Below are 16,023 nucleotides of genomic sequence, written 5' to 3'. Positions count from 1 at the left end.
AATCACATGTATAGAAAAACAGCTACCACTCTCCAGTGCCGCCAATATCCTCCAGTTGATGAAAGATAGATAAAAAGAATTCAAAAAATTACATATTTTAGAGAGGCCATGAGAGCTCAAATTTGGCTTCTACTTGATGACTGCCCCTGTGGAAGTATATGTTGATGAACTGTAGAGAGAACAGAGAATTTGAATGATCATGTGTGCATGAAGGGAGCTCCATGGTGCATCTCAGTAAAGACAAGTCAATTATAGTTCAGCAGAGGTCTACAGAGCATGCCATTTTAGTTCCTTTAACTCCACATTCTAATTAGTAGACTCTACAAGGGACAAATCATTTGAACTGCTCTCAAATCACCAATCTTATTGTGAGAAATAGATGTAGGAACTGATGTAAGTGAACATTAATGGACTGGTAGCCAGCAGGATATAAATAACACAACCTGAGGTTAAGTGTGAGGTGACCCAGGTCCCGAACCTGCGACCGATGCGAACAAAGATACTGCATCCTCCTTGGATACAGAAACAGCTGACAGTCTTCTTGCCTCCTTGAAGTAGCTGTTGTATCGGCCTGAGTGCGAGCGTGGTGTGAGCAGCTCAGGAGTTGCACCACCAGCAGAAATCCGTCGGATTGGAGTCATGAAGCCATTGCCATATCCATTTGTGAGGTACATGTTTGTCTTCCTGTCAAAACTATTGCTTGGTTTTAGAGTAGATTTGGATCCATAGGCTGCTTCCTTTTCAGTGAGAAGAAGATTTCGCAACTTTTTGTGTTCCTACAATCGTGAAGAAGATGATCTTCAAGAACTAATTCAAAATGCAGGTGCTAATGATAAGAAACCAAAAGTCTACCCTGTATCTTCTTTTTTCCTCTTCCTTTTGTTGCCTATTAATTTTATATTCCTCTAGAATGGATACCAAGTGCACCTGGAACAAACAATAGGAAAGCGTGCTCAGAACTTGAGGAGAACAATTCATATTAGACACTCCATACTTTCATAAAAGAATAGAAGAGACATGTCTTACCCCATCATATAGGAAAGGCACATTTCTCTCATCTTCCCAAATAAAGATCTTGCTCATCAGATTGTCAACGATAGCTGGAAACAAGATTTTATGCAGTTAATAATGGTCAATGCACAACATCTGTATGGGTCATCCAATAAGTAGCTGGAATGTAAAAAAATAATAATAAGTACCTGGAATTTTGCTGACGATCACCCGTGCCTTCTCTGCGCGTTTAAGATTCAAGTGGCCGCCTCTTCCAGCACTGTACCTGTTCCAATCCTGCACCCAGCAGAGGAAACAAGAATGATCACATTATATTAATATACTTGTAACTTCATGATTGATAAAAGTAATCATGATTTTCTTGTATTGTTGCAGACACTATAAAATGGTAGGAATGCAGAATTGCCAACCTTGTTGTAATCTTCAAGCCAATTCTCTTCCTCACACGCAAAGAGCCATTTGTTTACTCTATCTATGATTTCTTTCCTGGTCATAGATTGTTTTTTAGCTTCTTCAATTTGTGTCTCAATATTAGTCAGAAGCTCCGAAGGATCAACGAGACCTGAACACAAATTATCATCAAGGTCTAGGAGTTAAGAGGAGCAGATGCCTGTAAGAATGCTGAGTTTGGCTCAGAAAATGTGAAGTAGCAAGTGCATACAAGAATCTAGCAATGCACAGGTCTTCTCTGGTGCTGTGCTCGAATCTGGTTCAATGTGTGCATATCTGCATATCTCTTCTAGTTCTAACCTTTTCCTCAGAACAAGTTCTTTCATTCTACTGACTTTGAGTTGTTTAAGCCTCTTGACCTCAGCTTCTGTCTGTCAAAAATAAAGACGATGATGAGATTAACTAGTTGTCAAGATATCGATAACAGAAAACACTATTCAAGTGTCCAACCTGCTTGATTATTTCAAGTGAGAGCATTCCAGGACACATTACATCATTTTCAGGGGATCGAAACTTGATCGTCACCTTTTCGAAAGGCCTCCTCTCTTCTTCAGATGAATCCATCAGATTCCACAGTTCTAAAAGTGATGCGGTTGCATCTTGCAACTGCAGCCCATAATGGATAGCAGACTTACGACAACGATTATCTAAAAATAAGTTTGCAAGATATTACTCACCCTCTGCACTCGTATCTTCTTTTCTGTTCTTAGTTTTAGGATGGCTTGAGATAGGCCTTCCAGTGTGATATCACTAATATTAGTGGACTTTTCTCCACACGTCTCATGCAGACTGGGATGCACTTCACCCACTATTTTCCTGAAATCCACTCCAAGCGCACCACATAGAGAATGCACCTCATTTACATGTTCCAAGATGTCATGAAGACGATCAGACTGGAAGCGGCAGATTTGTGATCAGTATCAAACTAGTGCAATCAAAATGGCACTGGTACAAATAAAATTATGTGCAACATAGCAGAGCATATATGTACTGATGACAAGATACTTGTGTGCCTAGTAATATTGCTTGCTGTAACGAGTCTCATATTTTGCGTAGAAATTTTAGGAATAGTAATCTCATAGTTCAATTATATTACTATACAAATAGCTCCATAGAATTATAATATTTAGCTGTACATCAAAAGTAGAGTTAAAATCATGATTTTGAATATCCATTAATAGAAGTAAGATGACATGTATGATAATGATCACAGAGGAAAAATAGCAACAAAAGTGAGAAACTGAAATACGGGACTCCTTTATTAAGTAATGCCATGATAAGATAAAAAATGATAAGACATCTCAAGGCAGCAACTCACATAGACTACTAACAGGTCCACTAAAGAACTCCTCTCAGACGCTCATGTGCATTTTCCTCCGAATACCAACAGGACACACTAACTTGAACATGCTCAAGTTTTGCTTCTAAGAATATCCATTTATTATTAATGAAGATTTTGCAAATATCATGTCTGGATATGAACATAAAGAAAAAAACTCTATCAGAAATAAGAGGTGGCCAATGAACTTTGTTGTTCTTAAATATATATATTTATGGTTTACGAAAGAAAATTGCCAAAAAATTATCTTGAGGATGTTTGAAATTTAATTTAAAAGCAAATGTGTCAACCAAACTATCTACCACAGAAGTGTAAATGATAAATGATCTCTCAGGATTTACATAGCAAATGAAGTTTCAAGCTATGCCTCCGTGGGTGCATTTGCATCTATTTTCATGGTGTTTCTATGCTACATCTATGACATCCCAATTTAATCCATATTGGATGTAGGAGTATTAATCTGGCGTTAAACATTTTGGATTAGTGGTCTAAGTTTATCAAGTTAATTGGTCAACTTTCCAATTGGATTGGGTTGTGACAACATCACCTCCTTACAAAAAATATAAGACTAGAAAAAAATGCCGTGCTTGCTATTTCTTTCTGACATCACCTCCACACTGCATGTACAGGACTAGAAAGAAATGCATTGCCAACCATGGTCCTCTAATTCGAAGTTTTAGTTTGAAAGATGAACCACAGAAATAGGATGTCACTGAGAGTATAAATTCATTTAAAATATTTTCAGCATAAGCAAATAACTACCTTCTCCTTCTGGAGACTTCGTAGCTTTGTTTGATATTCAGTAAGTTTCCTTATAGATAAATCATGTTCTTCAATCGTGACAGCATCTCTAAATCCTGTAATCTCTACATTGAGCTTTTCAATCTGGGACCATATATCAGAAAACTGCTTGACACGATCTTCTTTCTTTTTTTGGAGATTTTCCAAAATCGGATTAACTGAAGCAAGTTTTCCCTTCAGTGATGTAGCCTTCTCCACCTGCATACAGAAAATATGGAAGTAGCCAATAGCTGTGAAGCATGTAGTTCATGCATCACCATACCAAAAAGCCAATTCAGAGCAGCAATCCATCAACCGATGTTAGCTAATTGATCAGGCAAAATAATTGTTTTTGATCTAAAGGACCACAAAATCATCGATTTTTCTGGAAAATATTTGTTGCTATATGAAGAAGTTTGGGAAGAAAACAAGTAAAGAATTAAATAAACTTCCAAGCGTTGCTGAGACCATCAACAGGAATATCTTATAAAGCAGATCTTAAAATTATGCATGCATTACCTAAATATCTTTCTTGAAAAATATAAATTCACACACCAGCATTCCTACTAGCCTTATCTTTCTCTACCTTCCTATTACACATATTGCTTTTGGTGGTCGATGGTGAATTAATGTCTCAAGACATGCATCAGAATCGTCTCTGATTCAGTAATGACATAGTCGGAAGGCACATCCTTTAAGTATATAGACATAAGCGACAGATGTATCCAATAATGGCAGGAAAATCAAATAAGTAACCACTGTCAGCACAGTTTAAATAAATATGGACAAATATTATTTTTATATGTGGTTACTAATGCTCAATTAGTACTTAATTATTATTGATACATGCGGTTTATTAGCCTCATGCAAACTCCTTACAAATTCCATGTTACTTACAAACCACTTTGTGATATCTATGTCATGTCTAAGCAAAGCTGATCTGATATCCTCACTGATTTCTCCTTGGGGAAGACTGGACAAAAACATGATAGCTAGAGATGAACTACTGCAAACTAATAATACTTGTAGGTTGCCGGATAAAATCTGCTGAAAAATTCCCAATCAAATCAACTCCCTCTAAAGCTCTTTCTTGAAAGCTACCCTGTGACATCTAAACCATGTGAACGCCAAGATGAATTATTACCACATAAGTTTCTCATCAGGCCAAATTATAACTAGAAATTTAGTTCAGCTGGTAATAAAAAAATGGTATCAAGAAGTCAGCAAGAAAGCTTATCATATTCCATTATCTATGGATATCAGAAAAGGGAGTAAACAAGCAAACATAATCATTTGATATAGCGGAGTAGGAAAACAAGAAACCAAAAATGTTAGTACCTCCAGCTGGAGATGCTGTTCACCAAGTAAGGCCATGAGAGAGGCAACCTCTGCTTCTTTGGAGACCAAAGATTGATGAAGGCGAGCCCTTGCGCTTCTGGCTTCATCAACCTTCCTACGGTACACTTGCATGCACTCCTTTTCCAACTCCACCAGCATATGGTCTTTCTCCTTTTCACTCTCTCCGATCTCAGTCCATATTTGCTGCTCTCGCAAGTCCACAGTACAAAGTATCATTGCTTCTCAGTATCCAGAAAAGAAGCTAACGTTTTAATGCACAGTGAACATTCACTGACTTGTGTGCGTATATATATATATATATATATATATATCCATCTAAAATGGTGGTTTTCATATTTATCCCTCTAAATTTAATTTTATTTGCAAGGAAAAGAAAACAATATTTCCAAACTCAACATGTGCAAAGTACATGCACTATATCCACAATGAAAACTCTTAGTCCTTCAATTGCATACTGAACATAAATGCAAACTAACAAAGTTGGCTAGCAACGACAAACCATAAAACCCAATCTCCTCAAAATAGAAAAAGAAGCAAGAAACATAGGACAAGAACAAAGTAAGGGATCTGCAGAGTGGAAAATGTCCAAAATGTTAACATTAAATCCAAGAAGTAGAAGTGAAAAACCCATTTTACATGGTCGTTGGTGATCAAATCAAGCAAGAAAAAAGAGAACAAACATAAGCATGCATTGAGAGAGAGAGAGAGAGAGAGATTTGCACCTCAAGCTCTTGAAGCAAAGCACTAGTTCCTAACGCCACTTGCATTCCCAACCTTGCCATTTCCGCCTGCCGCCACCTTCTTTATCCACCGCCAACTTCCCTCCTCTTTCTCGGTATAAAAGATGAGCACAAGCTGCTTCTTAGGTGCAAGAGGACATGGTCTTCGCCATTTTACCTCCCTGTGTTGGGTCGGGACTAGGATTTTTAGAGGAGTAGAGTTCAAGAGATTGAGAAGAGAGGTATGAGTAGAAGATGATGTAGTGCTACAGAGTAGAAGAAAAAAAGAGAACTTTTTGGGCTTTGTGAATTAGAGATACTACAAAAGCATGCGAGACTTGAGAGATATTTAAGCAAAGCAGAGAGGTCAAGTCATTTTCTTCTTTGGAAAACAATCTCAGATATGAGAAATTCTAGAAAATAAAAGTGAAAAATAATAAAGATGTAAATCATATGTAATGCAGATACAGACAGAGCAAGGAGAGATGAGATGAGTGGTCAGTGTTAAATTTAATGTTGTACTTGTCATTTATTTGGGTAATGCTTTCTGGTGTTTAATTCAAGAACGCTGAGACTGGTGAATGATGGTGAAGTAAATTGTGCAGCTACAGACAAAACGAGAAGAAGACACTTTTCATCATATTCATTTCGTGAGGTGATGCTTTTTTGGTGCTCAATGCAAGAACTGATGAAATGATGTGTGTGAGGAAGGTAAATGAATTATAAGCAGGAGAATATTATGCAGTGCAACTACAGACAAAACAAGGAGAAAGGGGGTGGGGGCCATTCTTGGATCCTACCGAAGTGGTACTTTTCATCTTATATATTGTTGGTGGAAGGCAGAGGATCTGATGAATGATGTGGGCTTCCCTCCTGCAGGAGTTGGGAAGAGTCTGTCTGGCAGAAGCTGCCACAAAGACACAGTGATGTCTTCCTGTCAGATTTGCACATGAGAATCTTTCTGCCATCAGTTATTTGATGGGTGATTATTACACAACCAAATGCTTCCATGGAAAGATGCTATGAACCCAGTGGTCAATCTGGTTGCTGGGTTCATATTTAGTGGACTCTTGGCTCTAGGTTGATATATAGCATCTGCATCTGCATCTGCATCTTCATCTTGAAGTCAAACACTTGAGCTGCAGTGGAGGGAAGGAAACAATTGATAGTGCACCAACTTCTCATGAACCTTCTGTCCACTGGACAAGTATAAGTTCCTCCACCAAAAATTGACACATTTACCAATTAATTTACTTCATTGTCTTACTTTTAACATCAATGTCAAATTGGGACCATTGTCTAAACCCACCACAGTGCAACCATGAAGATACTGATATTGTGTGAGTTTCTCTCCAGTGCAACAGACGCGAACAGCTACTTCCCAACAAAAAACAAAGAGTCAAAAAAAAAGTCAATAGTACTTTTATTAGAATAAGATTTGGTCTTGAATCCCATACATGAACTAATCTTTATGGCACCAACTGGAGGTCCACAAGCATCTCAAAACACCAGCAACCTTGATGGACAAAGACCACTTGGGTGCATGATTTACTGTACAAAAGAGAGCATTCATGTAGATGGTAGGTTCTTGTTTGCCATCCACAACTTCAATGTCCAGTCCATAAGCTTACATACATACACAAGGAAAGATGAGGAATGGAGATTTGACTTGCCATCAGCTTCTGAATCCATCCAGGACAGTACAGGGAAGCTGGAAAGCATTCTGACAGAAGGAACAATTGACCATCCAACAACCCCGTCAAGTAATTAATATCCAACCTTCTTCAATTTTCCAACATATATGTAGTCTTTTTTCTTTGTCATCATGGAATTCAAATGAATGCCCGACTGTATGTTCAGGACAAGAACCTTCATTACACATTGCTAACTTTTACCACTGTGCTTCTTCTACATCTTTAAGACTGATAAGACTAATGTCAGGGTTCTCCCATTGGATAGACTTGTTGCTTCCTTTGGCCTGGTTTAAATGCGCCTACCAAAATCTTTAACCGGATGTATCAAAGTTTTCCGTACAATCTTTTTTGGATTGATTTTTCTCAGGTTGATACACATTAACCATTGTCAGATACTTCAAGATGTCTACCCAGTTTTTTCTTCCAAATAATTAGCTATTCAACAAGCAAACTAGTTAGCCTTTGTTGCATCATTCGAGTCTTAGAGACAGCTAAAAAGCTACTTTCCAGCTCCTGCCATGGGAAATGGGCGACAACTTACCTGTTAGCATAATTTGAGTCGATGACATTGAAACTTCAATCACAGTAGAGTCCAAATTACAAAAACTGTTTCTGCTTGCAAGAGTCCAGAAATTTGAAGTCATGTGCATTGATCCTCCTCAGACCATCATACTTTATAGAGTCAAGCTGCATGGTTAATGATTCCATTACCTTATCCATTAAGACAATTTTTCAGATCTTGATATATATCATATGCATCAATTACACTTGTGGTAAAGGGGTGGTCAATGCTGCTACCAGCTGCTGCTTTGTGTAACCTCTGCAGAAGTGGTTGCCAACAAGGGGAGAAGATTCTACTGCCTTAAGAGTATGACTCATCCAGGAACCTTTGTTTGTCCCTAAATCATAGGATTTTTTGGATCTCTTCTTACAGTTTGAGCATCCTTTCATAGCATACTTTGCTCTGCTCATTAACCTTGGAAGCTGCCCTCACAGAAGCTGAACATAATTGTGGTGGACTCCATGTCTAACATAAGTTGTTTTCTTGCCCTCCCAAGCATCCACCCATCTAATAAAAGCCATGTCCTATAGATTGAGGTTGCTTGTTCTTAAAAGTCATAAATCCATGGAATCATTCAGCTTCCCTGGTAAAGACATTTAGGAAATCATCAAAATTAGCAAGAGAAACTCTGATGGGTAGTTAATAGACATCATTGGTTACAATGTTCCATCCTCATCCTTGTCAGGGCAGGCAGTGATTGACAGTGCCCTAACAATCATTAGTTGCCAAGCCCCATCCTGGGAATAGCCCCAAAAACCACAGAAAGATATGCCTCAAACATGAAATATTTTGAAGTTGAGTGTGCAAAGCCTCCATCCTTATGCTTGATAAGTACTTCAGTGATTGATAGTTCACAACCAATTTTTAGTTGTGAGGCCTCATTCTTGTCCCTGTCAAGCATGGCCTCCAAATGCAACAGATATGGCTTGTATCGCTGAGTGGAAGACAGCATGAACAAACAATTATGACCTTGATATCTACTGTTCGATCAAATTCAATTTAGTGATTTGAGATGAGGATTTATGGCTTGGTTTTCTTTTCCCGATCATGTCAAGGACAGTCTGATAGGGGAATCCAGAGACAACCTTCGAGTTTGAAAGAATCGATCAAAACGTTGATGAATGATAAATCAGGCTTTGGTTAAAAAGGTCTCAAGCAGCTCTGGAACTGCCAACTTGAGCAACATCTTGTTATGATTATTGGTAGAAACTTGGTTCTTTGACTTGTCGATCGGCGAGAAAAGGATGATGATCTGAAGATGATTAACAGATGAATTATAACTTGTAGTTATAGCAATATATGATCGATCAATCGAGCAAAAAGGTTATGTTAGGTGCATCCCAACCACAAGGCTTAAGTCACAACAAATCTAAGGTCAAAATAACTGAGTTTTATCCTTTCAAAAGAAAGAAAAGGTCAAGAACAAGCATCTGGGTAGATGCTTTTTTACTATATCAGTGGCAGTAACAGTTAGATTCTGAATCATCTGACATATGATAAAAATTTGATATCTCAGAAAAAATTCAGCACTTAGTTTTCATAGGTACTTAGCTCAAAAGAGATCAACAAATAAAAGAAATTAAGGCCTTAGATGAAATTACAAGAGAATTTCTCCAATAAACATGTAATCCCAAACAGAAACAACATTTATAAGATGCCACTCAGAGAACACAATCAATCTTTTGCTAAGGAAAACATAATTCTGAAATTATTAGCTGACATCTGGTCCACAAAGAAAAGATGAACTATGAATAAGTTACACCGGCAGAGAAAGAAATTTTATGACTAATTGTATGAGAAAAATAAGAAAATAAATTGTTTGATTAAACTTGGGATATAAAAAATAGCCCTTGTAATATAATTCTTTTGATCATCTTAGAGTATAATAGTCTCTAAACGAGTCTTTCATATTAAATGATTTCCTTCAAATGAGATTTTAGAGTGATACAGACTTGTGACCAAAAGATTTCACCAACACTCTAGAAAATGAGATTTTAGAGTGATATAAACTTGTGGCCAAAAGATTTCACCTAATATTCTAGAAATGATTATCATACAGTATTTCATCTGGTTGTTAAACCAACTAAAGTGCAAGTGGGTATTTCCTTAGCTATTAATCATGGTTGGAGGCTTCATCAACTTAATGTGAATAATATCTCTTCATATAATACTCAACGAAAAGATATTTATGTAACAACCCTGAGATTTATTGATGTAACATGCTTATCTTACGTCTATCGACTATATAAAGCAATATATAGACTCAAGTAAGCATTCGAAGTATTGTATAATGAACATAAATAATTTTTCGTATCTTAGGATTTTATCAACTCTAAATATGATATATCATTATTCATTTATTCTTGCGATGATCACACGAAATTTTTTCTTATATATATTAATAATCTCATTATCATAAGCAATAATATATTCCTTACCGATCAATTCTTACATGCACTCTCACACAAGTTCACTGTAAAATATTTTTTATGACTTTCATTATTTCTTGGGTATTGAGGTATTCAATGTTCAAAAGGAAATTTTCTTACATAAATACAATAAAGACTTATCGACTAAAAGGAGTACACATTTTCAAAGTGCTAAAGGAGTACACATTTTATTGTTACTTTAATATCTTTTACTTGGATAAATCTTTTTCTATATATGTCACTCAATATCGAAGTGTTATTTGAGCTTTAAAATATCTATCTCTTACACATTTAGATACTTTATTTTGTAAATAAACTTGTGAGGTTTATGCTTAATCCTAGAGAAATACATTGAGCTACTACAAAACGATTACTATGATATTTGAAGAATACTTTGTATTATAGATTACATATTCATCGTAACCGATCTCTAAATTTATATATCTTATCGGATGCAAATTGTGCTAGTAATCAAGATAATTTCACTTCAACCACGACATATGTTATACATCTTGATAATAATCATATTTTTTTAGTGTTATGATAATAATCAAAATTTCAAGTTATGATATCCACCACAATTGAACTTTCATAGATCACATCTCTTTTGTTTGAAATATATATATTATTAAAATCTTCATAAGTTATATATTGTGATAATATTGGTGTTACATATTTACATGTAAATCTAATTTTGTATTTCCAAACGAAGAATATAGCTATTAATCATCATTTCGTCTAGCAATAAAATATCAACTGAAGATATATGAATGTCTATTTCATTAATTGATTGATATTCTCATAAAATCTCTATCAAAACCTCATCTTCTCTTACTCATATTGCAAGGTATCAGCGTATATTAGGCCAAATCAAATCATATCTATAGAGATCATATAGATTATGAATATCAAATCATATCTACTAAAATCACACAAATAATAAATACCAAATCATAGATATATTTATTTATTTATATCATAGAAGATTATTAGCATATCCTTTATCTTTATTCTTGATCAAAATCATTTCATATATCTTATCATTAACATCTACATAAGTGTACGGTCATGTAATACAAATCAACCAATAATAATTATCTTTTGACGGAGACCGAGAAGAGGAGGCAGGAGAAGATGGGAAGAAAGAGGCAGTGGGACGTGGGGGCCAAAAGAAGAGAAAGGGAGAAGATCGATAGGAAGAGGAAGTGGGAGGTGAGAGGACGATGATGGATCCTCCTCTCCCCACACCCCCTCAGTCTCCCTCGCTCGCTGTGGTTCTTCTTCGGAGACAGCTCCTTTCTGGAGGTGCGCTCCATGCGCAGAGATCAGCAGGTCTCGCTTCCCGATTTCCGCGGGGGCGTCGCAGGAGTAGTGGTGGTGGTCTCGGAATACCACTGCTCGCTAAGGATAGGATACGACACCAAATGGATTCTTAGTGTTCTTCTTTTCTTGATCGCTCAATGCATTAATTATGAGGGTCTTAAGATTTAGATGTTGCGTAAACTCATACAGTAGAGAGTCGATCAAGAGCTTACGTATACGGTCTTCCCAAGCACGGAAACGTTAAAACCCCTTTCTACGACGACGAATCTGTGGGCGAACTTTGTTCATCGGAATACCAAATCTAACGTTCTTTATTGGCGCAAAATCTCGTTGACTGCAGCCTGACGGCGCCGACAACACACCCCCAGAAGAAGAAAGAAGAAAGCGAAGCCATACCTCAGGCTTCCATTGGTCCAATTACGTTCCAAAATAACGAACCCCACAGCGCTTACGAATCATAGCCTGCCAGCACACCTCATGTAGGAAGATTCCTGTCTTCATCGTTTCATTCGACACGACAGTACAGCGCTTGAAGTGCCGCTTTCTCTCTCTCTCTCTCTCTCTCTTGGCTTTGGCGAATGGCTTCTCGCCTCCCCCTCCTCCCCAACCTTTCCCTTACCCCAACACACGGCCGCCGCTCAGGGGCTCTACCCCGGCCTCGTCCTATCTACGCAGCATGCACCATCTTCGCTTCCTTCGGCGGCGGCGATCCGCGTGCGACCCGAAACCCTTCTCTTCCCCTATTTCCGTTCGTTTTCCTTGATTTATTCTTGAAAGTTGCTGCCTTTGTGAGGTTTCAGCGGCTGGGAATTGGGCCAGGATGGTACAGAGGGGAAGCTCGATGATTTCGAGAGGGTGCTTGGCGATGGGCGCCGGGATTGCCGATGGCAAGAACAAGACGCAGGACGCGAGGCCGATCGTTGTGATCGATAACTATGATAGCTTCACCTATAATCTATGCCAGGTAATTTCCTGTAACCAGAACGACAAGGGATGGATTGACCGATGCCGTGGATCTTGTGGTTCTCGATGTGTGTTTGATTCTGCTCGTCGGAATGTGATTGTTTTGTTGAATTGCTGCGATTCTGTTTGCTTGGCATCTTTAGAAGACGAGTTATCGACTGTGATTATTATGGGTTGATCTACTTATGCATAATTAGACAGATTGATAGTTCCTTTAATGCAACAAAAAAGAAATTCCCTAATTTTTTGCCATTTGAAACTGAAGTATATTGGAGAGCTTGGAGTAGATTTTGAGGTTTACCGCAATGACGAAATCACTGTGGGAGAGGTCAAGGAGTAAGTTGATCTTGTCCTTTTCGTTTCACCTGTTCAAGCAATCCCTTAAACTATTTAACTGACCAAGCAGGCAATAATTTTGTTTTAGGAAATGTCCGCGAGGAATACTTATTTCCCCAGGGCCTGGTGAGCTCTCTGCAATGATCGTCTTACTTCAATTATGTCCCAAAATGTTGATCTTGAATTGTTGCTTCTAAAGGTACACCGCAAGATTCGGGTATATCCTTGCAAACTGTTCTGGAACTCGGTCCCTCTGTACCACTATTTGGAGTTTGTATGGGCTTGCAGTGCATAGGAGAGGCTTTTGGAGGTATGAATGTTGCAGGTGCATCAATGTAATGAGTTGTTACTTATATAGACACTTTAATAAGAGCATTGATCTTACAGGAAAGATTGTTCGTTCTCCTTCTGGTGTGGTGCACGGGAAAAGCTCACTTGTTTACTATGATGAAGAACTTGATGATACATTATTCTGTGGCTTGCCCAAGTAAGATCTGTATGCCTTTTGCTGTATCCTTGTTCTCTGTTGCTAAATGATTTCTACTTGGTAGTTTCTGCATTGTTCATGTAACTTGATTAATTTTGTGCCAGATGATGTTATGTGTTGCATTTCAAATTGTTAATAAAGGAAAGTAAGGTCTGACCCTGAAACCCAGAAAATGTCATAAGAAAACATAACCGTGTTTCAACGCAAAGAAAACTTCAACAGGACTTGTTCAACTCTTCCCTTATCTCCTAATGAACGAGATCAACGTATTTTTTTTATCAGCATCTTCAATTTTATAAGCAAACATATTGTCATTTTCACTGTTCTTTTGCAGCCCATTCACTGCTGGTAGATATCATAGTCTTGTGATTGACAAAGATAGCTTTCCTAATAATGTTCTTGATATTACGGCATGGACTGAAGATGGACAAATTATGGCTGCTCGACACAAAAAGTATACACATATTCAGGTGTGTCAGCTAGTCATTTATCTTTGTCATTACTGGGTTTCTTTCTTTTGATATATAATGTGCTTGAATCTGTTGACAGCTGACTTGTGGAAACTTCTCATTGAATCAACAAAATAGACTATAAAGGTTTCAAGTTGCGAACTTTTTCTGTCAGATCATTGGATGGAAGAGGAGAGCTCGTCCATATTGACTATTCATCCAAAACAAATTATGTTCTACGTTCCATAACAAATCTACTGTTCATGAAAAATGAAGTCAGCTTTCGTCACGACTAATTCTTCATATAAGGAATCAAATATATATACTGATCTTCATTATTTGCCTAAATGAATTTATGTCTGATAGTGAACACTATTTTTCTATTCACCAGGTCATCTCTCCCTGCCTAGAGCTTGTGACCTACCCATATACCATCCGAATATTGCCATTTTCTTTTCTTCTATTCGCATTCTGAATGATGCAGCGAAACTTGAACAGTCAATTCTAAACTGCCACTTTCAGTTCTCAAGGATGGTCACAGAGACCCTGGTTAACCATGTCAATAAAACATAGAGGAACAACATACTGGTGGTATGGTCAAAACTATCTCACATTTATTCTTTTCTGAGTAGTGAATTAGATTAGACCTCTAATAAGTGTCGGTAGATGATTCTTGTTGTCATGAGTTAGTCCACTCATAAAAAAAGGGAACATTGTCTATTTCATCTTTCCAATGTGATTCAGGTACAACTCGATACAGGCATATCAATGTATTTCCTCTTCGAGTTTGATTTTCTTAGAACTCTACTATGGAATTTCTCTATCCTTTTTGAATGCTTATTTGACAAGTTAGTTCAGATGTCCTTTAATTATTTGACAAGTAACAGAAACCGAAGTAAGCATTCTCTCATCACTCTATTTTCAGATGATTTATCTAATGTGTTATCACTGAGATAGCGAAGGAATTTTTTTCTGTAATCATGGCAACAATTCAATGGCAGACCACTGAGATTAACATTAGTAGAACCATCCTAACTGATCACACTTGTCTTTTACATGAATTTTTGCTCTTTTTTGCCGTCCACATATCCAGTAGCACAAGGTACCCAGTTCACATCTGTGCATGACTTTGAGCTTGTTCTCGTGTGCATCAGGTTTGCATGTGGATTAAGAGCTATGCTGCATGGTGTATTGTATATCGCATATTCGTATAGCAGCTAAACTTGTTGTTCTTTGGTTCTGAGTCGCAGGGGGTGCAGTTCCATCCGGAGAGTATCATAACGACCGAAGGTAAAATAATGGTGCATAACTTTATCAAACTTACTGGGAAACTGGAAGCACAAAATTCCAAGTCATGAAAAATTAGGTCTCCAAATGCTGTTTGTTGATCAGGTGATGAAAGAAGTAAAACCTGTCGAACTCAGTAAAATAAATAATGTGTTTTTTGCTTTGTGGTCGACGAAGATTGTCATGATAATAGCTTGATCTCGAACCGTGGTCCTCCATCCGAGGACAGGATATCTCTGTTACAACTTTCAGGATTCCATTCGCATCGTCTTGGCTGTTTTCGGAATCATGTTATTGATGAAGGGAATGCTGTTAGTAAATCTGCAGGGTTATTACATTAAATAGACCAATCAAGGAACCTCTTCCGTCACATATTCAGTGAAGTAGGATTGTTGTCAGGAACAATTATCCTACTGCCGCCTGTTGTTTGGTTTCCTGCTGTGTTACCTGTGGCTGGACCAGAGATTTCATGGATGGTCGACCAGGGAGATCTCATAGGGGTCACACCCTAATCATGTGTGTCAATTGCAGTTACTGGCACAAACATAAGGGTTCCTCTCCTACCATCAATCATCACAGGTTTCTTTTCTCTTCTTTTGTTTGATGACATACATGCATGTGTAGACTTGTGTTCTCAGTTACATCTGCTAAGATGAAGGCAAGGCAGGCAGCAGCAACATATGTTCATCATGGTTTCAGAGAGACTGTGTGCCTGAGGTTGCCTATTGCTGCTGCTGATTGAGTACCTTTCACCATGACTTCTTTGGAGAACACACTCACTGTTTCTGCTCATCATTCTGCATGTCCATCACCATGTGTTGCCTGGCAGTAGCTT

At 37.8% G+C, this 16,023-nt stretch overlaps 2 protein-coding genes across 2 annotated transcripts; one reads left to right on the top strand and one right to left on the bottom strand.

The window, feature by feature from the left end:
* Nucleotides 1-225: 225 nt before the first annotated feature.
* On the bottom strand, nt 226-5,980 carry LOC135614427 (65-kDa microtubule-associated protein 7-like). Its single transcript, XM_065111798.1, has 11 exons — nt 5,662-5,980; nt 4,919-5,122; nt 3,563-3,799; nt 2,139-2,354; nt 1,912-2,067; nt 1,673-1,832; nt 1,422-1,573; nt 1,200-1,287; nt 1,027-1,100; nt 853-927; nt 226-776 (listed from the first exon to the last, which is right to left on the bottom strand). Exons 1-11 carry the CDS (start codon nt 5,719-5,721, stop codon nt 450-452), a joined length of 1,749 nt encoding a protein of 582 aa, XP_064967870.1. The 5' UTR covers nt 5,722-5,980; the 3' UTR covers nt 226-449.
* A 6,237-nt stretch (nt 5,981-12,217) lies between these two features.
* LOC135614426 (anthranilate synthase beta subunit 2, chloroplastic-like) lies at nt 12,218-15,558 on the top strand. The gene is made up of 8 exons (XM_065111797.1): nt 12,218-12,380; nt 12,467-12,630; nt 12,895-12,965; nt 13,054-13,091; nt 13,165-13,275; nt 13,353-13,452; nt 13,787-13,922; nt 15,152-15,558. The coding sequence occupies exons 1-8, from the start codon at nt 12,245-12,247 to the stop codon at nt 15,257-15,259; spliced, it is 864 nt and encodes a 287-aa protein (XP_064967869.1). The 5' UTR covers nt 12,218-12,244; the 3' UTR covers nt 15,260-15,558.
* The last annotated feature ends 465 nt before the right edge of the window (nt 15,559-16,023 follow it).

The sequence above is a fragment of the Musa acuminata genome, chromosome BXJ2-6 (assembly GCF_036884655.1).
Source record: "Musa acuminata AAA Group cultivar baxijiao chromosome BXJ2-6, Cavendish_Baxijiao_AAA, whole genome shotgun sequence".
Lineage (NCBI taxonomy): Eukaryota > Viridiplantae > Streptophyta > Magnoliopsida > Zingiberales > Musaceae > Musa > Musa acuminata.
The sequence above is the reverse complement of the archived record's forward strand: the minus strand, read 5'-3'. Positions and strand labels throughout refer to the sequence as shown.